The sequence below is a fragment of the Nelusetta ayraudi genome, unplaced genomic scaffold (assembly GCF_046127955.1).
Source record: "Nelusetta ayraudi isolate G7.1 ecotype Tasmania unplaced genomic scaffold, CSIRO-AGI_Nayr_v1 ptg000005l, whole genome shotgun sequence".
NCBI lineage: Eukaryota > Metazoa > Chordata > Actinopteri > Tetraodontiformes > Monacanthidae > Nelusetta > Nelusetta ayraudi.
The window spans coordinates 8,349,030-8,375,960 of record NW_027466055.1 but is presented as its reverse complement, the minus strand read 5'-3'; the positions used below and the strand labels follow the sequence as shown (position 1 = coordinate 8,375,960).

General features: G+C 44.6%; 2 protein-coding genes across 8 annotated transcripts; one reads left to right on the top strand and one right to left on the bottom strand.

Annotated features, from left to right (window-relative positions):
- Positions 1 to 11,201: 11,201 nt before the first annotated feature.
- Positions 11,202 to 20,898, top strand: clnk (cytokine dependent hematopoietic cell linker). Of its 7 annotated transcripts, none has more exons than XM_076012264.1 (17): positions 11,202 to 11,433; positions 13,314 to 13,354; positions 14,337 to 14,490; positions 15,548 to 15,600; positions 15,711 to 15,756; positions 18,159 to 18,209; positions 18,282 to 18,316; positions 18,442 to 18,455; positions 18,529 to 18,621; positions 18,768 to 18,801; positions 19,336 to 19,360; positions 19,436 to 19,520; positions 19,617 to 19,633; positions 20,002 to 20,072; positions 20,164 to 20,241; positions 20,320 to 20,475; positions 20,556 to 20,898. In XM_076012264.1, the coding sequence occupies exons 2-17, from the start codon at positions 13,352 to 13,354 to the stop codon at positions 20,706 to 20,708; spliced, it is 1,068 nt and encodes a 355-aa protein (XP_075868379.1). In that variant the 5' UTR covers positions 11,202 to 11,433; positions 13,314 to 13,351; the 3' UTR covers positions 20,709 to 20,898. The 7 variants fall into 7 exon arrangements, with proteins under 7 accessions (XP_075868379.1, XP_075868387.1, XP_075868351.1 ...); XM_076012272.1 differs by adding an exon at positions 13,418 to 13,483 and having other exon boundaries at positions 15,708 to 15,756; positions 18,159 to 18,316; XM_076012255.1 differs by having other exon boundaries at positions 11,203 to 11,433; positions 15,708 to 15,756; positions 18,445 to 18,455.
- A 957-nt stretch (positions 20,899 to 21,855) lies between these two features.
- On the bottom strand, positions 21,856 to 26,672 carry znf518b (zinc finger protein 518B). Its single transcript, XM_076012208.1, has 2 exons — positions 26,450 to 26,672; positions 21,856 to 26,134 (listed from the first exon to the last, which is right to left on the bottom strand). The coding sequence occupies exon 2, from the start codon at positions 26,032 to 26,034 to the stop codon at positions 23,650 to 23,652; it is 2,385 nt and encodes a 794-aa protein (XP_075868323.1). The 5' UTR covers positions 26,035 to 26,134; positions 26,450 to 26,672; the 3' UTR covers positions 21,856 to 23,649.
- Positions 26,673 to 26,931: the final 259 nt, after the last annotated feature.

The window sequence follows — 26,931 nt, the reverse complement described above, 5'->3', positions numbered from 1 at the left end:
CAGAAATCCAGTCCAATTTTTTTGAGTTTCTCCTCGGTTCAGTTTGAATTCACTCTTTTTCTTTCAATCGATACTTTATAAGAATCTGTCTTATAAAGTGAGACAGAACATTTAGAAAGTATATAAGACAGTGTATTTACCTATTTCAGAAGAAACAAACGCAGATGAGCTGCACTGCTGCTGCTGCTGCTGCTGTGTGATAGCACTGTGATGGGAATTGTTGGGGCCTGGGGGGCCCGGGGGGGGGGGGGGGGGGGGGGTACATTAGCAGCTGTCTGGCGTCTGGGAGGGTGACGGGGGGGGGGGGGGAGTGGTAGCGGGGAGGCTTAATGTCCGTCTACTTCTATTTCCCTCTTAATTTCACACACTGTTGAGTCAGCCTATTGACTGGCCGCTTACGTGGTGATACTGGCCGTCCACCAGCGCTGCAGAGGCGTCAGTGCATGTAACCGCCCCCCCCCCCCCTCTCACACGCACACCTTTCTCTGCTCCACTCCACCACGCCAAGCCTCCTCCACTTATTTAATAAGCTGATGCAGGTTCCCATTCTCACCCTTATTCGAGCCTGTGTCTAACCTGCTTCTTTCGACAGTGTGTGCGCTTGTGTGGGATGCACTTATCGGCTTGTGCGTTCCCGCAGGACTGGATGCACGCCACGGAGAGAGTAGTTGGACATGCACTTGGAAGGCTCTTAGCACCTTTGTACCCAGCGTGTGCTCGACCGGCCGCCTGCTATCCTCTTTTTTCTTCATCAAAGTGCCTTTAAAAAGAAAAGGGAAAAGTGTGCCCTCAGTGTTTGGCACTGTTGTCCTAGGGCAGCGAGAAGAAGACTTTATTAGAACCTTGACGTGGCATTGAAAGTGAAACGAGCCCAGTCTGAGCCAAGATCCACTGGAATGAACCGCAGGTCAAACTGGGCAGACAGAACAGGGGGATTGAGACTAAGCTGAGGCTGAACGACTGAAAGGAAGCCGAAGTGAGACAATCCAGCACAGACTGAACTGATCAGATGTGACAGACTGTGCAGCCGTGAGCTGATGACGAGCAGGTGGGCCTGATTGCAGAGGCCGGGCAGGTGTGGATCTTTGCAGAAGGCAGCGTACAGCGCGGTCCCACGGTGCAAGGGGCGGGGCCAGGAAACAGGTGAGTATAGACAGTCAGGGAACGAATGACTGGCTGGTGAACAAGTCATAAACTGAAGAATCACGGAAAGATGTCCATCAGTGCCCAGTGGTTTTAGAATGGATTTAGTCTAGAACACTGAAACAATTGATGACAATACAGCTATTTTATGACTTACTTACTATCAATATCATTTCTTCAAGTTTGGTGGGCCGGATTAAAAAGCCGCATATGGCCCCCGAGTCATAGTTTGCCCATCCTGGTCTAGACCCATCCAACATTGTTTGAATGAATCTTGGTTTAAATCTACCTGTCTGTCTAACAACACTCTCAATGAACTCTTCAATAACATTTTAAATGTCTCAGTACGAATCTATATTCACATATTCACCACTATATATATATATATATATATATACTTATATTTCCACTGAGCAACACGAGAGGAGTCCACAAAGAGCGATGCAGTAAGCTGTCAAAATTATTTCAGTCTTTCAATCTGCAAAACTACACACACACACACACACACACACACACGCAAAATGATCCACAGGTGCACAACAATTCTCAAGGAACTGCAGCTGCGATGAAACGGCGCGGGCGAGTCTGATCAGGTGTGCCCACAGTTGATCTGCGCCACTGAGACGGTTCTTTCCACGGTCACGGAGATAACAGAGAAGGTGCGTATCTCCCAGCCGTAATCTGGCTGCCGTCCCCTCCGTCCACACTCCTTATCAGCGGCGGCGGCCGGCGCCGCAGCCGTTTGGTTCGCAGGGGTGCAAATGACGCTACATCGGTCGGCAGGCGAGATAAGGCGCCCGCCGATGATGTGTGCGCCGCCTTAACTGATTCTGACAGGCGGCCTCTGGTCGGCGGAGTCGATTCGGTTCGGGTGTCAGGGGGAGGGGCGAGGAAAATGTTGTTGTTTTCTTTCCCGCAGACCCCCGCCAAGAGATGTCGTGTGAAAATCAGACGGAGACGCTGCATTTTTTTTCAAATTCTCTTTTCAGGCGGGTCTGTGTGGAATCTATTTACAATCTCGCCGAGATTGGAGACGTGAGCGTGCCCCGCGGCAGCGTAACACACCCCGCAGGCGCGACCTGCAGGGGCCGCACCGGCTCCTTCTTCTCCAGGAGCGAAAGGCCGCGTCTGCTCCGCTCGTTTGTTATTCAGCGAACCGCGTCTCCGGAGGAATGGATTTACTGGCGTGTCCTCTGCAGAAGGAATGAAGGTCGACCCCTGCTTTTGGAGACGCCACTTGCGAGGCAGCAAACGGCTGAGTCGAGACGACGACGACGTCGACGACGACAACAACAACAACAACAACAACAACAACAACAACAACAACAACAACAACAACAACCAAATAAAAACAGATAACAATAATAAGCGCACAAGCCGAGGAACACTGACTGGTACCCGTTTGGAATTCCAGTGATGAGGAGAGATGAAAAGACGAGCGGGGGGGGGGATTAGGGAGGCAGAGCCGTGCTCCTGTGGTTCTCACTCTCTGTGGAAACAAACACCCGTCGCTGCAACCTTCTGCCTTTTTTTTTTTTTTTTTTGGAAGGCAAATTTGACGCCTTTGACCCTCTTCCCCCCCCCCCCCTTGCAGAATATATGTGTGAGGTCTGGCTGTCGGAGCAGAGGCTCGGCATGTTTGGTTGGAAACACCTGGCTTCACCTGGCATCATCACGTACGCTACGCACGACACCGGCTGTGTGCTGTTAAAACGTGAGAGGGAGGCGATGGAGGGAGGGTTCAATCTTCAAGAAGAAGCTTATCGGAAGCTTGGCGGTCAGTGGGTTTCAATAGATAAACTGTTAAAAGGTCAGTAACTTAAGAGTCAAAATCTTGAGAATTATTATTGTTCCATATATCATTCAGTCCATTCATGCAACAAAAAGATTGATTCCATTCAGCAGGATTTCCAGGGTTTCCAAAAAGCCACCGTACTACTAGAAAGTTCACGCAAACATTTCTTTTCTTGTTCTTACTAAATAAATGTACACATGAATGCACAGCTGCATACTGTAGGGGTCCAAAAATCCAAATCAGTCCCCATCTGGTTGCCTCGTGCTCTGCTGCTTAATGGCGAAGGCGGCAAAAGTCACGCTTGCCTCGACACCAGTGCCTCTCGTCCTTCTAAAACGAGCACGACGACAACAGCTGCGCAATTAGCTTGTTGCGTGCGTTGAGGTGCGCGTCTTCAGCAAGTTGACTGGCTGAGCCACAGCACCAGGAACACCGCAACCAGTTAACAACATTAATTAACTCGTTCACACATGCAGCCAACATCAGGAAAGGGTGCGTGTATGCTACATGTTCAAGTGAGTCGAGAATAGCACAAGCAGTGAGTCCGAAGTGTCGGCGTTCGCATCCTGGCAAATTAACAATGTGTCTCTGGAAATTCAGCTGATAAGTTGAATAAGTGAAAACTTAACATGATGCTTTATTCGACAATGTTGTGTTTTTTTTCTCGCCCGACATTTTCCATTAATTAACTTACTATAAGTGTACTCAGTGCATTTCTGATGAAGGTCTTGTAAAAGATGAACTCGCCAATACTGACTCCTCTGTTATAGTTCTTGATTTTCACATCACATATTAATTTCCTGTATCATGTCAGTCAACAGATTCTCATTAAGGTGAATCCAGGCAGTCATCCTGTAGTTATGTTGCCATTTCACTCCGTGGTGCTTAATGCCGAAGCTGCACTCTCAGAAAATCTCACACCTTTTTTCTTCAACATAATTCTACACTTTTTTTTTTTCAGCAGCAATTTCCCCCAACAGGGTGGAGACAAGAATGAAAAACTACAGGTGCCCTCACAATCCCGGAGGAGACATAAACAAAACCGTTCTTCTAAAAAGGTGATTCTTTCATTGACTAGCCAAAATATTTCCCAGCAGAAATGAGCGAGCTCGTCGATTTCTCAGTTTGATGTAATAATTTCACCACCTTGCGCCGAGCGGTGCCTGGTGTGCAGGGCGAGGCTGCCAGGAAAACAGAACAGGCTGACTGGAAAAGCTCTTCAGGCTGTCTTGTAGATAGACCTTGATTTTGTAACCATTATTTTTATGATGATTGATGGACAGTTGCTGTACTTTTTTTCTCTCCGGTGTACAGCTTAATGGTTGAGGAATCGTCCAATGCGGAAAAACTCATGCAGTTTTTAGCATATACCAAGGTGACGGTCCAAAGGTTTAAATTCAAGTCTTGAAATTATTAACTTATTGCCATGATTTAAATATGGAATATTCACACATATTAGATGGTTCAACACAGGTAATGCATTGTTTCCAACATAAATAATTCTTTACTGTCTATCAATAGCATACAGAGTCCTAATAATATGTTGAAAATTTAAATTACATTGATTTTTTTAAGATATATTTGTAAATTCATTTGCGTTAAATGACTTCTGAAGGAAGGTCAGAGTTGACCAAGGAAAGTCCAACGATTGCATGGACAGTAAGTCAGAGCCTAAAGGTGGCTCAGCAGTTTTTGACCTCCAAATGTCAAAATTACAAGCAGCCGTGAGACGCTGCCGCCAACCCCAAACGTCGACCCTCCGTTGTAATAAAACCACGCGGAGAACATTCGTTCTGCCAGCGGCTCTGATGAATGCCTGCTCCTCACCGCGGCGCTGACTCTCGGCTCAGGAGAGGCTCTCGCGGCGACTGTCGCGCTCCAGCCGGGATCACACGCTCATAGTCATCACAAGGTCAATTAACCTCCATTCCACCGCGCCATCATCTCCCTTACACCAATTGAACACCCTGAGCCGGGGCATAAAACACTGGGAATTCAGCGGCTGATATGAATGGAGCAGCTGTCGAGCCTCAGGCACCCGCGGCAATGAGGATGAAATAGGCTCCGCCTGTCCGCAGTTAACGCCGGCGGGACGGCGGCATGATTTACAGCCGCGCCGGCAGCAGGCCGCAGCCGGGGCACCGACCTGAGCCTCCAGCCCGCTGAACCGTCTCTGTCTGCCGTCCCATCAGACTGGGACGCACCTGACCAGACTGGAGGATGCTGGGAAAATGCGGAGCCCCCCCCGCCCCCTCGTGGTTGCGGTAATTACACGGCAGCAACATCCATTATTGCTGCTTCCACTGGTGCTCTTCGTTTGTTTGGTTTGTTTCGATGCCTTGCTCACATCATGGCACTTGTTTGCGATGTGTTCATCTGTAAGAGTGCAGTAGTCAAGCACTGTTTTATCCCCCCCCAAAAAAAAAATCCAACAAAAAAAATACCTCAGTAGTCAATGACTGTCATTTCACTGGAGCGTGAAAGTAATAGGACCACTCTCGTTTGCGCAAAATGTCCCGAAGCTGTAACTCATCTCAGCTGTTTACACTGTTCGGTCCTAGAAAACAAACATATATGCGGGTTGCTGTTAATTGCCAGTGGGGAAAAAAAATTGATTGATGCGCTTGTTGTTTTTGCGGACTGCCGGGCTGACGATGGAGCATTTAAAGAGGAGGAGACTGTAAGTGAACCATCAACTGTATGATTACAGAGCAACACAAACTACCTAGGCAGCCTCAGTCGCATGTATGGAGCCACAATTCATTAATCTCAGGCTTGATTTTTGCTATTTTTTCACGTTAATGTTCACAGGTTAATGTGGTTGCATGTTTGTGTTCTCTTTTTAAACAAACTGCCTGAACTCAATATCTGTAGCTGAAAAAGGTCACAAGCTGCTTCTACTCTTAATCCACTTCCGAGTTAAATTACAGTTAAATGTTTAGCGTGATGGCAAAACAGTTATCATATATCATATATCATATGTCATACGCCACACATTGTATGTTTACCAAAGTTGAAAACATGAGTTGTTTAAAGTCAGTCAAGTTGTAAAATATGGAGTTCCGGATGTGTTTATACTCGGACCTCTCCCATTCTCCAACGTGTTTGTGTACGTGCATTTCATTTCACCGCTATGTTAGCCTAAAAAGGTCAGCAAGTTTCGATGACACCACCAAATAGAAATTCCAACGTGTTTACTGACCGGGGGTATTTATATCAGCCTCTTTTTAAAAAAAAAAAGAAAAAAAAAAAGATAAAGGTCAACGGAAATGAAATTTTTTTTCGTCCTGACTACGTGAGATGCTGCCGGCTTGCTGCTGATTTGAATGCGTCTCCTGGGTGTGGTGAAACGCCGCCCCCGAGCCTCGTAACGACCAACATGCTCATTAACCCCGGCTCCTCTCGCTCACGCAGGCGCGCATCTCTCTCAGAATCCACGCCGCAGCAGGGGCAAACGACTGGGATAAATAAGAAATAATCATGGAACCGCTCTGGCTGCGAGTTGACCTGAATCTGGCGCCGTTCGTCGGCCCCCTTTGCCGGCACCGTAATGAATGGAGCGGCGTCTACGGAGGGAAGAGCGAGTGAGTGAGAGGCCGGCGGTACAATGGCAACGTTGCTCAGAGAGGAGAGGCGAAGATGCAGCTCTTTCGTAGGCGGGTTCAAACGGACGCTCTGATGCATCCACCCACAGTCTATATTTGATGCGCCGTCGCAGCAAGGGATATTTGTAACTTTTTCATTTTTACAAACCTATGAATAAAACAGTGAGTAAGCGGGCCCCGCTTTTTTGACTGCGTTGCAAAAAAAAATAACACGCCCGCCTCATCCTCACACATTCGGCGCTGGCTTAGTTTCCATTCAGCGAACATGAAAGAGATGGGTGAAGGCGACCAGATGAAAGCAACAAAGAAAGTACAAATCGTTGAGGAAAAACACGACCAGGCAGGCCTGCACGCGACTCCCAGGGATCGCATATGGGATTGAGATTATAGGACCGAGTGTCTGCTCTGCACTGCTCTGCTCTGCTGATCATGGCCCTGTAAAAAAAAAAAAAAAAGGGGAGGGTGGGTGGAGTTTAAGTCTGACTGAACTCGATTCTTCAAATGCACCACTAACATTTGGAAGCTTTTAATCTAATGACATGGAACAAATCAGGCTTGGCATTGCCAATTAATTCACAAGAAATGTTTGCCAGTCACCCACAAATGGTACAAGAGGCGAAGCTAGATGGCAGAAAATATCACAGAGGCCTTTGGTTTGATGTGCTGAGGGCACCCTGAGCTTCGAGTGCTGGTTTTTGTTCTTCAGTTGAGGTGAAAAAGCCATCCAGTTTTCAAAAACCTGCCACTACTCCGGCTTTGAAACCGAGCTCATTAGGGGCCGCTTGGCTCGTAGTTTCAGTAATTCTTTTCTTTTTCTCTGTCTTCTGCTGTGGTTTAGATGGGCAGCTTGCAGCAGCCGCAACCAAAAATGATTGGTTGTAGATCACTTAGTTGAGAAGACTCCACATAGGAGCTTTTCAAGTACAAATCCCAGCTCTTCTGTATCTCAGCAAACACAAGTCGTATAAATCTGGCTAAATGGTTTGACTGATGATGTTGTGTGTTTTTGCAAACTTCTTGTTGTCAATCTTTTAATCCAAGATCATGATGCAGAGTGGCAGCATCAGATCAGGTAATGTTTCAGTCATCCGTTCACTGCCATCTTTACCTCTGGGCCACTGCTGCTCTCCATACATCCATCATCTCCTGACCTTCAGCACGTTTCCCCGACAGCTGCTCGGGCATGCATGGAGGGTGACGAACATCACCTAAGCCGCCCCGTCTAAACCGCGCATATTGGTCCAGTATTAAGCGTCCCTGGCGTCTGCAGATTTCCATCTCTGCTCCCCGGCTTTAATTATTCACGCTGCGGAATCACACTCTCACCGCAGGGATCGCCAGACTGGCCCGTCCGCTCTCGCTCCCCCTTTATAAGATGTTATCTGTCCGGCTGTATGACACTATCTCCTTCCCGAGCCATAGATTAGCACAGACGACTGCGGGGCTCACAAAGCAGTCATCTGAAAGTCTGCAACAGAAGCAACTAAGGTGTTACCTGCGTGAAATCTCAAAAGTTTAGTATGAGAAGTTTTTTTTTATTTCAAAAAAAGAAAGGTAGAACCGGAGAAAAATAAATAAATAAAGGTGTTAGCCATAGCCAGGAGTATGAGGCTGGGCTTGGCAGGACTTTTACTGGTCTCTCATTCCCTTTTTGCCATCAACCGTAGTGTGGTGCCAGTGCTCAGACTGGTGCTGGTGCCAGTTCACAGTTGGTTCAAATTGCAAATCAGCCAAGAACCGCTTTGCTTTTCCAAAGCCGGGGCTGTTTGGAGAGCCGTGTTATTATGTCTCCGTGCATGTCTCCGCTTTACCAGAACACACCAGTGCCATCTGTCCCAGAAACCACAACAACAACGACAGGTAGAGTTCAGGTGGTTTAACCTGTTGCTCCAGGCCGTGGGAGGCTTCACTTCACTTTCACTCAAAACACACTTTATCGAGTTTTTTAGGTTGTATCGTAGACTTCCTGTGAGGACGTCAAACAGTAGCCCAATTAATAAAGATTTTCCTCAACTTTCTCCTTATCCTCCAAATCACAAGTTCAGCATTGTTACTTCTCCAACAGTAGCATGTGGCTTCCTGTTTAAAATGACCAAGCATCACCGGGGGTGGTTGCTGTAGTAAGATAATGGAGCTGTTTCATTCAGAATAAAATTAGCAAAAAGTTTCTTTACGAAGCACAAATAATCAGAGTTGACCAAAGTGCTTTGCAAGAGAGTAAATAATACTGAATTAAATAAAAAAGTGACCGAATGACCTCTGCACTGCAAACACAATTCAAGAATAAATGAATGTTGCAGTCAAACAATTCTATCCCCCTGAACACTCAAAATAACATGTTCACCTTCGCTATACCCATAATCCACTTCTGTGCCCCTCACCTCCCCTGGCACGGACAGAAGATCTTATTTCTCGGTGACAGGTCCAGCTCAGAGGACGGCTGAATTTTTTTTGGAGGGGGGGCATTGGAAGGTTTGACTGAGGGTGGGTGGGGGCGACGACAGGATGAGCTGTCACGCTGACGGGCCTCGGTGGGCCCCTGTGGGTCCGTCATTGCGGGCCAAGGTGTGGAGATGATCGGGAGAGGAGGAGGATGGGCTCGGCATTCACCGCTCAGGAGATAAGCATCAGTGAGAATATGAGAGGCTAGATGCTAATCGCTCAGGAAGTCATGCTACACCGTGGCGGAAAGAAACCACAGGAGAGAGGCTGACCTTGTGCTCGGCATTTTTTTTTTTGTTTTCTTTTTCAGAGGAGGCCACCAAGACTGTCACTGGAACTATTGGCCCCATCAAACGTCAATTCACAATTTAAGCCATCGCCGTTTCAGAACCTAGCGCCCGAGTCGAGTAATTTGATTCCATGTTTTTTCGAAACTTTTAGATGGCCAAGATAACCTGAAACAAATTAGCAGAAATTAGGGTAAAAGTAGCTCATGGACACACACACACACACACACACACACACACACACACACACACACACACACACAAACAAACAAAACGATGTAGCGCAAAAGTATGTACAAGGACATCAGATTTATGGGTAGCCGCTGAAAATAAAAGTGTTTCAATATATTACGGCAGTATTACGTTAATGAGCCCAACGTGAGCACTAACAATCCCTGCAATTAAAAGAAGCAGCTCGCCAGAAGAGGACAAAAATACAGCAACCCAGATTAGACTGACCGCATCTTGGGAATACACTGTTAACATGCGAAACTTGTGCCATCACTGCTGTAACATTCAGCACTAGTGGGGGGATTTCAAGTATTAAACCATCAGTGCGCAATGATCTGATCTGCATGTCCAGCTCCTGTCACCGAGCTCCACTTTAAGGGTCATATTAGTGGAGTTGAGGCTGGAACCTCGGCATGATTTAAAAATATTTCTGCCTCATTAGAGCCGTTACGTAACCACTATTATTAGCCCTAGTCCATGCCTCCAGTTGTCTGAATTTGTATGCGGGGTGCAGCCGTGGCGCCGGATGCCCACCTCCATGCGGATGAGAGCACGCAATTAGCGGTTTTTGGATGCGATTTAATTGGCTTTAGAGTTGTCATTAAACATTCATGCGGTGGGATGAAAACATTTCGCCGACGCTCACTGTCACTTTGAAAGGTTAAGCTTTAGGTTGTCACGAATTAGAATCCGGGGTGCACCTTCGTGTTTGATAGAAACACCGGGCTGGATTATGATTTAATGAAAAGAGTAAATGTCAGCGCCGCTTCCTCTCGCACTTTGCCGAGCAGGTGTGGAAATGTCACAGGGTTCCCGCTTAAAATTAAGACGAAATAGCGTCGGCATGGGCAGAATAGTTTGAACTGAGTCCAACCTCTGAGAGGTGATCCCGGTCTGCTATCAAGTGAACTCTCTATATTTCTGAACTGAACCACAAGTCGGGGTTGAGGGCAGTAGACGGAATGCATGTACTAATAGATTATTTAACACAGTATTTGATAATACTTACTAGTCATTCATACGTGCCGTCCATGTCTGCTTAGCACCAACACCAAATAAAATAAGGGACGATGATTGATGAATGATGGTGATTTGGGGGGGGGGGACTTTATTGTCTGCTCACCCGAACTGTATAACCAATAACCACACAACATTAGTGGTCACAAGACTTTTCTTTACAATCTCTGGCTTGTTGGGTTTAGCCCTTGTAATTCGGACCAGAAACCAGTTGGCTCATCATAGAAGCAGCTTTTCTATAATGAATCACTGGATTTGCTTGAATAAATGAATTGTTGTGGATGGGGTTCACTTCTGTAATAAACTTGATAGCAGCCTGAGACCACCTCTCCGAGGCGGACCAGAGTGCAGATGTTTAGTCTCGGCCGGGTCAAACAAACCGCACCCAGAGAGTAAACGCTCCAAGGTTCGGTTTAACCGTATTGTTCAAGGTCCGAAGTTGTCGTCAGAACAGAACCTTGTTAGCACAAGGTTGTGTGATTGATGGCAGCTTTGGTTAGGCGGCAGCGAGGTTGAGTTTTAGATCATAAATAAAAACAGAAGCCACAGGATGGTGGAGGGAAGAAAAAAAAAAAAAAGACCTTTGCACCAAAACCACAAAACAATGCTTCTGCATGTCACACTCGGGCTGTTGCGTGTAGTCCTGTTAAGAGAAGCACCAAGATCAAACCCTCCCCAAAGAGAAGCTGCTGTCATTGTGTCTGAAGGCCTCCAGTTATAGGCCAGTTTTCACCACACAGGAAGTTGCTCAGGGCTCCTCGTCTCCATCGCTCAGCCTCGACACAGCACAGGGGGTCTTTGAACGCTGAGGAGGAAAGGAAAAACGCACACTATATATATCCCACGCTTGCAAAATTGTTCCGTTCGAAACTGCTGGATGGCCACAGATGCCTGTGTGCAAGTCTTCTGAAAAGTAAGTAGGCGATCCGGCGAACGGTTCTTGACAAAAACCTTTATTTTGAAAGACAAATATCAGATTTTTGACCAGCCGTTACAGAACACGGGACAATTAGTTCACTAGGTGAACAATATGGTGCTTCAGTTTTGTACCGAACAAAAACAAATTGATTTTGAGTGGAACTATGGAGGACATAACAATAAAAGAAAATACCTCTCAAGAATCAAAGCAACAAGTTTTTTTCTTGTATGACGTGGTAACACACATTTTACTTCACTCAACGACAAAAATGAAGAAATTGTAAAGGAATAGTCAAACAAAATAGGCATGAGCAGAGTCACTTTGACAATGTGTTTAAAAATAGCCCAATAAATGTCCTGACAGTCACCAGTGCATTCAACACCATATATTTTTTCAATGACACCAACATAAATATGTGTTGTATTTTTCGGTTTGGTGACTTGCGATGTGCTTTCCCCTTGAAAAGCAGAAAGCGGGGTCACAAAAAAATCCTCGGGTGGGCAGCCCGGCTCCACTCGCCACAAATCCTCTGCTCCCAATTTCTACGGGTCAGACGTTTATTTTCCAGACGAAGAGCTCAGCGGCGAGTTGCGAGCGCCACGGCTGTAATCTCCTCCCTCTCTTCCACACGTCTAGTCCGTGGCCGCTTCACGTGGCCCAGTAAGCTTTGAAAAGTAGACAGGCGGCCCCGCTGTGCGTTGGGCCACAGTGCCGAATCCAATTCTGACTTTGTGTCTCTAGTTTTTCTTTTTTCTTTTTTTTGGTTGGCCTGATGTCTGCTAAATTTCAGAGTTTATTGCGAATGTCTTCACTTCTCTTTCAGCTCGGTTTGCTGAGCGCTTCCTGTGTCTTTCACGGTGACAGATATGACAGGAGATAAAAAATTTAAAAAAAGGCTGTTGTTGCGCAGAAGGGAAGTTAAACCAGCAAGTGTTTACAATGCATCACTATCGGTCGAGTGCAAAACCAACAAGTGGGAGAATATTAAAAATAAGCAATCATGGTTAGAAAGGTAACTAGGTTGCACTGATGACCATATTGTGGACGACATCAGTATGCTGTTCAATCTGCATGTTTTCAAAGCCAAGGATTAAAATAGAAACAAACATTTTGGAGCATCTCAAATGTTTTCGCAAATATTTTTTAACATATGTCAAGGTCGCTGTGTCTTTGTGCATTTTTAAGTTTTATTTTAAGGGGTTAAATGTATTTTGCTGTGATGAATATGCAAAGGTTCTGAGGATTAAATTTGCTTGGTTGGTGGCAGCACATCAAATGACAATTAGTGCTAATGTCATCAGCCTAAAATTATGTGGGGAAAAAAACCTCACAAATCAGAAAGGGCTGATTTCTAGATTGTTATATTCCAAAAAGGCAAACAAGCAAATAAATCACCGCCATATTTCTCATTGTTGAGGTTTTTTTTACTGACACAGATAATCATTATGAAGATGAAGAAGAAGACCTTTATTGATCCCACGATGGGGAAATTTGCATAATTACAGCAACAATCAAAAAAGAAAAAAGAAATTGGCTACAGTGCAAAAGGTAAAGAATTATATTAACTGAAGATATAGACAAAAATAAAATATTTGTTAGTATGTACAGAAAAGAAGCGAGATAAAAAAGCAAGATATTTACATGTAATGAAACATTAAAAAAGTGATATTGGCAAAGTATGACAATCCTCAGCAACAACAAGGGCACACAGTCCGATCCGCCTCAGCCAAGGTGCATATAGAGCCTCCATCCCTTGCGTGTTCAGCAGTAAAGGAAGAAAACGCCCAAGGATAAAAGTGTGGCGCAAGGCCACGTTCTTCAGCCGAAACACCAACCTAATGATGTTTTTCATTTTTATTTCACTCCCTCGTTAGCTGCGGAGCGGGGCGACGGCCATGAGTCTGCGGTGATAATGGTGAGTTATTGCATTGCCTACCCACACTGTTGTCCCCTGATGGTTCCACATGAATGTTCCCAGGAGGAACTTTAGGAGTTGGCCGTCCCCTGTGTAATTGCCTTTCAGCAGTGCAGAAATGAGGAAAAAGTGAGTCTGCTTGTCTGCTTGCACGTTGTTACTGCCCAGTCGGGAGAAAAAAAAAACTGCACAACTGTCCGGCATCAAGCCCCACATTTGAACATGTGCTGTTTAAGGCTGAATTAGTTATTTTACGGGTAAAGTGGCGCTACATGTCTTTGTTTGTTAAAAATGTCTAAAAGCAAGGCAAGTCAAGAAAAATAAGACTGATAATATTCATTTTCGATCATAAATTTTGTTTTTGCTCAGTTTCATGTTGTCAACATAGCATTTGGTTGCACATTTTTTTTCATGTTGTGTTCTATTATTGGGCGTACGCACACTACACATCACATCTCGATGCACTGTTACATTATGAGGTTTCTTCTTTTCGTCTTCTTCTTTTCGTCTTCTTCTTTTCGTCTTCTTCTTTTTCTATTGTCATCGTGTCAAAATAGTGTGGCTTTACAGTAATGGTTTGAGCTTGAGATGTGGCTCACATTGCCCAGCAAACGGACTGCTGTCAGAGGGCCAGTTGACATGTTGATCGCAAGAAAAAGTTCCTTTTTCGAAAGTTTGACCCCCTGACAATACTTAACATGTTTGGCAAGATTAGGGCGCCACACAACAAATGCAATGCACTCAATCTAATAACAAAAAAAAGCATCCCAGAGGAGCATAGCACGTATGTGAGTGATTCATCTCAACCCTGGCATTTTGAAAAGTAAATCTCTCTCTGTGACAGACTCCGGCTTGTCACAGTAGCATCCTGTGCCTAGTGGTGTTCAACATTCACATGTAATAACAGAATGTCTTTTGGACACGTCATTCAGCTCGCAGTGCTGAGACACACACCGCGTTACAACTCAAGTCTGTACTGCAGGATCGCAGGTGGGTAACTAGAAACCAAGATCTAAAATGGGCTAACCACAGCGACGTCAGCGAGTCTGAGTACGACGTGGTGGACGACCAAGAAGAATTGCTTGACGTTCACATACTTCCTGCCAGACCCATGTACGATGACACGGAGTATGCAGGTAGGCCATTTACGATTTTTACTCGCTATGTTATTGACATTTTCCGTTTTGATTCAAACACAAGTCTGAATTTAGTTGTATTTTAGAACTGCACATGCTTCATTTTGTTTTTGTGGTTCAGTTTTCAGATTTGTGAAGATACTTGTAATCATTATGGATCATTATCAATCCAACACGAAACCTTTAGGAACCTGCATATTTTACACTCAGTTTACAGACTCGTGAGAAAGAGCTTCTCTCACTTCCTGCTAAAAGATACGCTTGGTTTTTAACCATTTACAAATTTAGAGGGCAGCCACAAAAGCTTGGTTGAAAAAACAGCAGGTGTGACATGCAAAGTTTCGCTGTGGCTTCGATTTATCTGATTACCCTCGGGTGACAAAAAAACTCAAAAAATAAGAGTTTGGCAAGTTGAGACAAAGACGGCTTTGCGTTCCAGCACAGGGAGAAAAAATAAAAACAGGGTCTGGTGAACATAATTAGAATGATGCTGGATGAAGTGCAGAAAGAAAAAAGAAAAAAAATGCAGCCCCATGGCAAGCTGTGGTGTGAGAATGAAAGCGGAGTCGATCTGAGCGAGAGTCAGGGGTGTGGGGGGACTCATGCTGAGTGAGCATGATCTGCCAGTGGGTCTCCAGGGCCATCTGTTGGCTGAGTCAGACTGCGGGAGATTACAATTATCCAGGAGCCGGCGGGGGAGACGGGCCAGCGTGTGGCGTGGGGCGGACTCCCTTTACTCCCCCCACGCTCGGACGTGGCCCGCAGCCAGCCGCCAGCCTCACAGCTGCACGTCTACGACTTTATTCCAGGCGAGGCCTTTAAATGTGTTCACACTCGGAGTGTTGCTCGCCTGTAATCAATACAGTCTGCCGCCGCCGCCGCCGCCACCACCGCCACCGCTACCACCGCCACCGCTGCTGACTTTATCAGAATGGCACAAACTCAAAGAGTGTTTTAAACTGACAACTCACTGCGGCCAAGCGAGCGGAGCAGAGCCCGCGCCATTAGCCGGCGCTGATCAGACGGCGGGGGGATAACGACTTCTGTCGCTTTCAAGACAGGGACATTTTGGAGTCGTCGCCGGTTCGGGGCCTTTCATCGCCGCCCATCGTAAGCCCTCTCTGCTCCTCTCGCGCGCTCTTCTCAAACGATTGTGGCCGAGCGTCGGCGTCGTGGTGAGCAGACCTGACGTGTTCTGTTTTGTTCTCCGCCTCCAGCAGGAACACTGCGCCACCGTCATGAGAAGACCAAGTCCAATGACTCAAGGTAAGAGAAGAAATTCTCCTTTGTTTGATCCTGTATTGGGAGGTACAGCTGTGTCCTAGTGGTGTTGACTCTTGTCAACGTGTAGGTACTTTCCAGGAAGTCTTTCCAGTTTGTGAAATTTGGCTTAATCTATAGATTTAGATTTATTTATAATTATCGTTACTATTATGATTTTTGTTTGTTTGTTTGTTTGTTTTTTGTTGTTTGTTTTTTGTTAAGCACTGTGGGTTGCATATCTTGTGTATGAACAGTGCTGTATAAATAAAGTTTATTATTATTATTATTATTATTATTATTATTATTATTATTATTATTATTAATATTATTAATTTATGATTTTTATATTGGTAAAAGCTAAACAGAGTGTCCATAATACATTAATAAATCTCTATAGTCACAGTGCAATAAAAGTAATTTGGTTTTCCTACCCATCTGGGGTGGATGGGTGACACGGTGGAAAAGCGCTGCCGCCTCACAGCAAGAAGGTTGTGGGTTCGATTCTGGGCCAGGAAGCTTTCTGTGTGGAGTTTGCATGTTCTTCCTGTGTCTGCGTGGGTTCTCTCCAGGTTCTCCAGCTTCCCCCCACAGTCCAAAAACATGCATGTGAGGTGAATTGGAAACTCTAAATGGGCCGTGTGTGTGTGTGTGTGTGTGTGTGTGTGTGTGTGTGTGTGCGTGAGACTGGTTGTTGGACTTTGTTTGTCTCTTTGTGGCCCTGCGATGAACTGGCGACTTGTCCAGGGTGTCACCCTGCGTTCGCCCTACGACAGGTGGGAGAGGCTCCAGCAGACCCCTGCAACCCTGAGTCACAGGGGTCTGAAGCGGGTATTAAAAATGGATGAAAAGATGGTTTTCCTACCCTTAGAACAGTTCTCAAATACAGTGGTCCCCTGTTTATCGCGGGGGATACATTCTAAAAATAACCCTCAATAGACGAAATCCGCAAAGTAATCAGCTTTATTTTTTACAATTATTATACATGTTTTAAGCCGTAAAACCCCTAACCACACACTTTTATCAGACAGGCATTAACATTTTCTCACACTTCTCTCTTATTTAAATGCTCTCGAAGTTCCAACTTTCGCGATTTAAAAAAATAAGTACAATATTAGTCAATGAAACCAAAGATCAAATCCTGTTTTCAAGCCCAGACATCTTTAACAAATTTAATTTCAATGATCAATCTACGAGGTTTGACACATAAGAAATTATTACCAGTAACTCGCGCGTATTTCACAGTTCCTGTGACGGTGAATACGCCAGGACAAACATGAACAATTATGTAAATCTGGCTAGCCGAACGCATTCTGTACTGCACAGGAGACACTGCACGGAGGAGATTGATTGACGATGGTGTAGTAAAGTACAGTCCCTCAGCCAATCAGGACGCCGAACACAATGCGCGTTCATACTGTACGCTGTAAAAAAAAAAAAGCATGCAAAATTACATCTAAAAGAAATCCGTGAAACAGCGAGACCGCAAAAGGTGAACCGCGTTATAGTGAGGGACCACTGTATATAAGAACAAGGGTCTTGCTCCTAGTTTTCTGTCATCTTGGCCACCACTTTTTAAGGAAGCCCGTCTGACAGTGTGTCCTTACATATCCAACTACCTTAACAATTTTACACACTGCACCTTCAATATCAAGAAGCTGACAAAAACACATTCACAGGAATGAAGAATGGTTGTTTAAATTGAGACATGCTGTAAATAACTGCAGCAATGAGCAGCCCTTGGAAACCACAGAAGATGAAGAAGCAGCAGAAGCGACTTTGAGCGTGCAAAACCATAATTAGGTTCACTTTGATACTGCGCCGGCAGCAGCTCTATGAGAGCTTGTTGACATTTTAGGATTAATAGGTCTAAATTCTTTTCTCAAAAAAAGATATCGTCATTTCTCTCCAAACTGGTGAACCTTTGCACCAATAGGGAGCTTTGAGCGGTAGATAAAAATAAGTGCGATTGGGGTTTTCCAGCATTAGTCCAGCCACCTTTTAAGGTCTGGCCTTAACTTGCTGGAGTCACCCACTGCATGTGCAACAAAGCCCTCTGTGACTCACAGTGGGCCCTCTGACATGAGTGGCAGATGCACTTCAACTTTGCTGCCGTCAAACAGCAAAATCTAATATACTTTGTGTTGGAGGTTGGTTTGAACTTTCAGGTTGACACAGAAATAAAGAAAAAGTCATTCCTTAATGCTTCCTGGTCTTAATCACAACTAAAAGAAAGGTGTTTGGACCCGTAGACCTACGGAAAACATCTTAGTGGAAGCGGGAACATTTCAGAGCTTAAATCTTGGTGATCCAGCTGCTGCACCAAAACACAACATCGGTGAATGTGTGATACAAATAACTTTCCTTTTTTTTGTTTACATTCTGCATCTTTCATCTTGTAAACACAGGCCCTGCCATTAACAGAGAGCTGAAACCAGGCAGAGGGAAGGCCAGATTCGGTAAGACAACCTCGATAAATGAAACCACCCATTCTGACCCACACAGTGACGCCTACATATCAACTCCCGCAGACAAAAGGTCTCTACCTCCGCTGCCTGGAGGACAGGTAAAACCATTCGGCACATTGTTATATCCTGGTGGCTCATACTACTGTTGTTGTTGTTGTTGTTGTTGTTGTTGTATATAGCTGACTTAAGAATGATCACTTTTCTCTCTTTCTCTCTGCTGTAGCAGCACGATCAAAGGTAACCACGTGAGCAAGTTATACAATGTTGTGTTCAAATTGTGTGTGACTGTACCTACAACAACGTGTCGCAGTTATGTTCCAACGAGGAGTTCTCCAAGAATCCCAAACTTCACTCAGGGACAAGCGGATCGGCGGCCTGCACCTGACGACAACTCAGGGAGAAGGTGAGTTTCTTCGACGTCACCAAGTGCTGGCCGATTTCCGGTGTTTTGGACGGTTCGTGTAGCGGCAGCTCCCTCTGCTGGTTCAATGTAATAGCGCCAGAAAGAGCGAGAGACACGGTCGTAAATAATGTCTTCTTCTATTGCAGAGAACAGCGTTTGAAGAACACAGGGGGTTTATCAGTAAGTCATGCAGGGAGTAAATTATCACACGTCCATTTGAGTAAAAGGCCTTTTGTCTTATTTGATCTCTATTGACTTTTTAAGACAAGCATAAAAACCTCAGCAGCACTCTCTGAATCATGAAAATGTATGGAAAACTTTATGAAATTTATGAAAAAATGATGAAATATTTCAGCTTTAGCGTCCCATATTAATATATTCTAACAAAAGTAGCACCCTATTTTTTTTATTTATTTATTTATTTTTTTTAATGTGAGCCAAAAACTCACAGTTCTGGCTCTTTGTGACGTCACAAAGTATTGATTCTCCACTCATGTTTATGTCAACAGTACACACAGCAGGAGCAGCCTTGTTTTTCCCCCACATTCCCCTACATTGAACACAGGGTTAAATATGTTGCTTCCTGGAGAGTTGTTTTTGAGATAATCAATAATGTGAGAAATAGTATGGGACCTTTAACATTCCCTTTTCCTACACATTGGCTGCTGTTCCTACTGTTTGCCATGCTGTTTATGACCATCATTTCTTTTCTAGGGTGATTTCAGCTCACACTTAAAAGGTATGACTTAAAACTAAATATAGACATCGCATGAAATTGTTTTAATTGCTCAAGTAACAAAGGTCTGTTTTAAAGGTCCCCACAGCACTGACAGGGCTTCAGCCTCACAATTCCGTCAGATGGAGCCTTTGGAGTGCGATACCAGCAATACAGAAAAAAGGTATGCTTTCCAACGACTCTATAAGATAATAATTACACCCAATCATTTTTGTGTGTAACAGTGTTACTAATGTGATGCCCTAATTTCTTTAACCAGGCCCAAACAATGGATGGGTAAGTAATGTGACAGTTAGATTCCTTCGGGGGCTTTTAACTTATTACAGACTGTCAGCTGAGATCTGTAAATGCCTTGCTTAATTCTACAAAGTCATTACTTTATTTGTATTGGTTTGAATGGTTTATATTTACTGTTTGTGTTGTATTATTAATTGTATGAATGTTGCAATGTTTTGCAATTCCTGTTACACTAGGCTCCCGTGTTCTATCCAGGTAGTGACTCACCTGGCTAAATACAGGAGATATAAATCAAACTGTCACGGGCCTTGGGGTTGTGTGGGTCATTTTAGTATCTGAGAGTTGAGTTGTAGGCAGCTGAACTTCGAGCATGGACTGAAGACACACTCATTGATTTCTACAAACAGAACCAACCTGGCCTTTGCCTCAAGCTTCAGAAAATCAGCGTGGCCATATTCCAGAACCAACTCCAGACCAGGTAGGCTTGATGCTCTCGATGCTCTTGCTGCTAAAAATAAGGCCTTGCAGTGTCTGTTTGACTGAGCTCTGACACACTCTGACACTCGCAGAGGCACTGTGAGGAAGAGTGGTACGTCGGGAGCTGTAACCGCACGGACGCAGAGCACGCCTTGCACCTGGTCAACAAGGTAAAACAAAGACTCTTTAACGGTAAGGGAAATAACTCCAGCGTGACTGATGCAGCCTTCGTGCACGGGCCACGACAGGACGGGGCCTTCCTGGTACGGGACTGCTCCATCGACAACGACAGCGAACCTCTGGTCTTGGTGGTGTACAACGAGAAGAAGGTTTACAACGTTAAGATTCGTTTTATCAAGGACACCGGCAAATACGCCCTGGGGATGCAACAGACCTCGAATAACGTAAGGGTCGTCGACTCAAGACGAGCACCCTGGTCGGTAAACGCTTCACACTGCCACTCACGACCTGTCCTGCTCCTCAGATGTTTGACACGGTGATAGACATCATCAAGTACCACTCCATCTTCCCCATCATACTGGTCAGTGGGAGAACAGTAACAGGGAGCAGAAACCCAGAAACCTGTCTGCTGACGTGCCCAGTGACCAGAATGGATGTCCAGCAACTGTTGCAGTGACACAGATGATCTGCTGAATCAACCATGATGCCTTTTGTCAATGTGAAACATACAACAAACAACATTGTTGAGAACTATAATTATGCTGTAACCTTTGGTTCTTCATGTTGCCATTGTTTAATGGCACGTAGACCGAAACGAATTCATTAAAAAAAATTTGGTTTAGTTATGATAACACTTAAAAAATAAATAAAGATTAAAAAAAAAATCATTGACTGCTTTTCTACTCTCTTCACCTTCACTCATTCCTCAAAAAATACACTACCAGTCAAAGTTTGGACACAACCTATGAATTTAATTTCTTTTCTTTCATTCGGATGACTATTGACATTGCAGTTTCTCACTGAAGGCATCAAAACTACATATGAACACACATGGAATTAGGTAGGAAACAATACAAGTGTAAAAAAAATAACTCAAACGCACAGCATGTCGGATGACGCTTCTGAGGAAGACTGGAGTCACAGTCGAAACTGTCAAAGCAGGTACCATCTCTATGTATTTAATTTGTCTGAACAAAAGAAATCAAGAGTAAATCAAACACGTTTTGTATTTAAATTCTTCAAACAAACAAAAAAAGCCAGCTTTCTTAAAAAGCATATTTGGAGTTATTTGACGTGTTTTTCTTTGCTGCACTGTTACATATATCTTGCTCATGTAGTTGATGTCTTCAGTATCTATCTGCAATGTAGAAAGTACTAAAGATAAAGAAAAATACATTGCATCAGATAGTGTGTCCAAACTTTTGACTGGTAGTGTGTATACAGTATGTGTGTGAAGGACCTCAGCCGTCCAGGCCATCGTACTGCATGAAGATTAAGTTCTTCTGTTCTCAAGTAGCCTTTTGGATGAGAGGTGACCAAGATGCCCAAACCAGTCCAGTGGCCTTGACTTCATCTTAGTACTACAGAATAGATACACATTTTTGAAAATGAAACAGTGGCTCCACAAAGGCCTCTGTTCAAAAATACAAAACAGAAAAATGTTGACAAATAAAGCTGCCGTGGGAACACACGGGATAAAATTGCAACGCACTGCAATACATTTATCAGCAGTTACCTGATCAACTGAGTCATGTTAGTCACATCTCTCACCAACAAAACGTTGCTGTTAGTTGTTTATGGCAATTCAAAAAAGTATCACGCAATACGAATATTTGCTTTCTTTTAATCTTTTCAGTAATACAAGTGTTGTTGTTTTTTTTTTTAAATAAAACAAAAAATGATCAAAGTACAAAAAAATGAGTACAAAGGGGAAAAAAAAAACAGGGTCACATCCATCCATCCATCCATGTTCTGTCACCACTGACCCTGCACTGCGGGTCGTGGTGGTGCTGGAGCTGAAGTCTCCTCCAGCTGTCTTGCAGTGAAGGCAGGTTACACCCTGGACAAGTCACTAGTTTATCGCAGGGCCACAAAGAGAAACAAACAACCGGGAGACAATTTAGACTGGAGGCAAACATACCTTGTTAAAACTAGCTGTACAAAACAAAGACAGCTCGCTGTATTTGGAGGGTAAAGCGCAACACTGACTTAAGGGGAGGCTGTGTGTAGCTGTCATCACGGTGCATATTTACATAAGTACATAACTATTTACACATAAAGTCTGCAGAAACCTTTCTTTTTGTAGGTCTGGCGACTCTCACATCAGAGCAAAGATAAAAAGTGATAATGATAATAATAATACACATTTAAAAATAATGTTTCAACAACTGTCGAAAGTATATAGGACGTTTGTGTGTGTTTTTTTTTTTTTTTTTAACAAACATCTACATCTGTACATTAAGACTCAAATAATGACCATGTATGTGCACGCTAATGAGCTAAAAAAAAAAAAAAAAAAAGAAAAAGAAAAAGAAAGAAAAGGAAAAGAACTACAGCACTGTCACCATTTTTTTAAGGGCTGTTCTGCGCAACACTATGGATTCAAACTTTTGTCAACACGAAAATGCAGAACATGAAATGCAGAGACCAAACGTCTGTAGATTGATTTTGTAAGGAATAATTCTTCTTAGCGATGCCAACATTTTAAATACATTAAATATCCAAATAAGGAGGAGAAACTCTCCACTAACGGACTTTTCATACTTATTTGCATGAAAGAGACGATGCATTTAGTAACCTTGGAATCTCTAGAAGAAGGAATTTAGGTATTCCCATCAAAGAGGGACTTTCCTCATTAAAAATGTCTAGAAGAAAAAAAACCCACAAACACAAGGACCTGTTAAATATCAACCACAGGTGTAAAAAAAAAAAAATACAATAAAAACACAATAAAATACCAAGATCCTTGAATTTTACCTGCAGCAGAACTATACTGTTTGGGTAAGTTGGGAACTAAGCCAATGACCACCATGTGAGTGCGACCATGCATGTGACCACACATGGCCGAGGATTTGTGACATCTGTATGAGTAAACAGTACGAGAACACAACATTCTGGTGAGAAGTCCTGGCTCCACGAAACACAGGGCATCCAACGCCGACACCTCCGGCATCCAACCGCACGCTCGTTGACAGTATGTGCCAAGGAGCAGACACTGTCCAGGAACAGCTGTTACACAAATGGTGTCTTTGTCTGAAGCTGTCAGTAATCTCGACCTTGAATGACATTTGCGAGAGGGTTCAGAACAGCTGAACCCAAATTCAAATAGAAAACGGCTACAGACGTAATCGAACATGAATCAGCTACTCTGACATTTCTAAGAAAACGGTTGCATGCACTTGTGCCTCAGCACTGAGCAGGGTACTAATCTCCCAACCAGAAACATTCATATACATTTGTGTATTCTCAACTGCAATCAGTTACAACAGGCGGTCCGTCTCCCAGGACTCGGAGCAGCCGACCTTGCATTGCACTTAGTGCTTCCCGCGTTTCTGTGAACGGCGTTTTTGCAAAAGAAAAGAAAGAAAGTAAAAAAAGACATTTTCTGTAAGTCAAAGTCATTGAGACACTCCGACCGTGCACCCCTTCACCTCGTACTTCTGTCCCATCACTTTGCTCAGCCTCATTTTTAATATTTGGCACTTGGGAACCGGTTCAGAGGTTCCCGTGTGAGCGGCGGCATCTGCTCCTGCTCCGTGAGCCGAGGCCCGTGGCTTTGGATGATTGAGCACCACCACAGGCTGGTTGGGGCCTGGTCGTTTCACCATTTGGCCTATACTTAGAGGCATAAGGTGGAGGACGGCGTATTTTGTGAGGCTGTCCATACAAACCTGTTGCTTAGGTTTGGATGCCTGGAGCGCCTGTCCCTTTTTGTATTTTTTCCACATCCCAACCTGAACCCTTTTTAGAGAGACAGTCAGGAACTTTGAGGAAATGTTGATATCATTTCTATCATTTTCTTCTACCTTCCAGATAGGCTCTGCTGTTGCAGAAGAAATGACATTTGAAGCAGTGCTGGAAATACACTTGGCATCTTTTAAAGGGTTTGAATCAGGAGTCGGAGCACACTTGTTATTGCCTGTTGCACCAAGGTCATCTTTTTCTGTCTTGACACAGCTGTGGTTGGGAGGAGGATCATACTGTGTGGCTTTATGAGAGTCCTCGATTTTTACAGATTCACAGGTCCCGTCTGTTGACAGAAGGCCCAGGTCTGCAGTTTCAGGTTTGGAGTCCACCTCAGCAGAGTCCTCTGGCAGTGGCATTTCTTTTCCCTGCCCTCCGCTGTCGCTCGACGCGACATGATCTTCTGTAGTAGACGCAGGGCTTTCACTTTTATCCATCACAATCCCGCGTAGAGCCATGACCAGCGGCTGGATAGGGCCTTGGACATCTCCCGGCTGCTGACTTAATGAAAACACTGAGGAGATGACTGGAAAACTCTTTATGTCTTTTGCGACCAGCTCTCTTGCTCTCTCATCAGATTTTACTTCTCGCTTCTGAGTCGACTTCTTGGGTATTGCGCAATTCGAAAGCACGGACATTTGAAAGGACGGAGGCCCCCTGGGTAATAAAAACCTTTGATTGAGAGTGTTGTCCCTGTGAAGCAAAACCGGTGAAGTTCTCCTTTGGCCAGGTGCAGGTGGGCGGATACTCGAAGACGTGCCGTTGCCCTTGAGGTGACTGTCGCGCGATTCCAATCGAACATGTATATCTCGTGGAACACTTTTGATGTCACTTGGCCTTCTCGGCAGCAGGGTCCTCGCCTGCTCTTGAAGCGAGTTCCTCCTCTCCTCTACTGCGCCCTGAGAAACACAGGTATCCAGGCTCTGCCGTGGTTGGCCATCAGTTGATACCACTACAACGCTGGATGTAGAAGTACCTTGGCTCGCAGTTTCTCTTTGTGAAACTTTGATCCCGCTGTTTCTTCGGAGTGGACTGAGGCTTCTGGGAAGCTTACTGGGTGGAACATTTGGACGGTCCAAGTTGATCGTACCTGGACTGCTTCTTTTTAGTCCAACCTTATTGTTGTTTGTTTGGTTCGGTTGGTGTCTGACTGGAAGAACAGCAGGAGGACGTTCCACACTCCGAGTGCTGGCCTCGTTCAGTGTCCTGTTAATTGCACGTGTTCCAAAACTCAAAGACATGTTTGCAGAAGGTAACGCGGATGGCGATTGCTTTTCTTGTGTAGTGTTATACGATGCGGTAGTCCTCGTGTCTTTTATGACACTCTCATTCTCCTCTTTGGAGATGAGCCTCAGCTTTAGCTCCTTCATCCCATTGACAGTTTTCACCTCGACAAGCTCGACCGAACAGCCGGCAGGAATTGAAACTTCATTTGGAAGAGAGACAGTCAAAGCCCTGTTGTGGTGAACATGTCCATTCAAAGGAGGAAAAAGCGCTGCATTGCTGTTTGCAACATGTGATGCATTTGCATCCAGCGTCTTATCCTTGTGGTTATCTTTACACAGCTGCAAACTTGAACTTGAGGTCGGCACAGTCACTCGAACAACCGGTCGGAGTGGTAATGGGTCAGCAGTAGATAAAGATGGAACGGCACTGGAGACGGGAACTTGTGGCATTTTCGCCATCAAACCAGGCTTCACATTTCCAGATTTGCCTCCATTTTCATGCAAGCGGTCGATGTGTTTCACCAAGCACAGCCTCCTCATGTAGCCCTGCCCACAGTAAGGACAACTGAATGGATACTTTCGAGCAGGTTGCTTCATGTGCATGTTCACCTCTGCCTCTCTGAGCGAGACGCGGTTGCGATAGAAACTCGTCCCCGTGTGCTCATCAAGGTGCTTTTTAAACCCGCCGGCGTTCAGGGGGTTGTAGCTAGGTTTCTCACAGTGCACCACATTGGGTATGGCCAGCACGCCATCAAAAGGCAAGCGCCCACCGTTCACAGCCGAGGGCATCCACTGATAGCTGACAGGTTTCATGTTGAGCAAGTAGGGCCCAAAAATTCCAAGATGTTATTTACGCAGTGGAGTTGTCATCCATTTCTCCCTGGAGCCCACCATTCAGTGGTCTGTCTTCCCCCTGTGATTAGTACATAAGAGAAGTCACTGTCAGTGTCTAAGTGCAATCAATAAACACAGAGCCCCCGCCCCCCACCCATTCATCAAACACTGAGCTCAAGAGTAATATCAGCGTTACGTTTCTCCGTTTAAAGGTTTACACGCAAAATTAAATGCACGACAACGGCAAACAACATCATGTATAGCAGCGCGAGTTAAAATGCTTTGGCGTTGTCCCGAAAGGTTTCCCTCTTGGCACAAGGAAAAAGGCCCCGCCGTACTACAGCACGTCGTTCACGAATACAACGGTCCGTTTTCACCACGGGCTCACAATTACCTCGTCGGGATTCCGGAGAATCAAATGACGGCCGTCGACGTAGTCCCAGAGGTTTATATCTTTATATGCAATTACAGCGATACTAGAGTATAATATCGCGACAAACACAGCGTCCGTGATTTAGCTCGGCGTTAGCCATTTGCAGCTAAGTTGAACAACACCGGAAACAGGAAGTAGTTTTATTCAAAATAAGAGCATGAGTAGGGGAAAAAAAAAAAAAAAACCTGCTAATGCTATTTTAACATTTACAAAATTGTATTACATTTTTGTTTCTAAGTGCCCAGCCGTAGCTTATCTTAATACTATATCTATAAACACATGTTCATTAAAAAAAAAAAAACATCAGCAAAGCACAGAAATGCTTTTGCTCGTTGATGGAAACTGGAAATTTGCTTGTTTTAAGTTCTTGCATTTTCAGTAACTCGGTTGTAAATATTGATTTATTAATGTCGGCCGTATAGTATATGTTATATGCTGTACAA

Bases quoted from the DNA above. Each gene is read 5' to 3' on its own strand.
- clnk (XM_076012219.1), top strand. The intron at 18,802-19,335 runs GTAAGTCATGCA...TTTCTTTTCTAG, and splicing joins AGAACACAGGGGGTTTATCA to GGTGATTTCAGCTCACACTT. The intron at 19,361-19,435 runs GTATGACTTAAA...TCTGTTTTAAAG, and splicing joins TTTCAGCTCACACTTAAAAG to GTCCCCACAGCACTGACAGG.
- znf518b (XM_076012208.1), bottom strand. From the start codon at position 26,034: ATGAAACCTGTCAGCTATCAGTGGATGCCCTCGGCTGTGAACGGTGGG.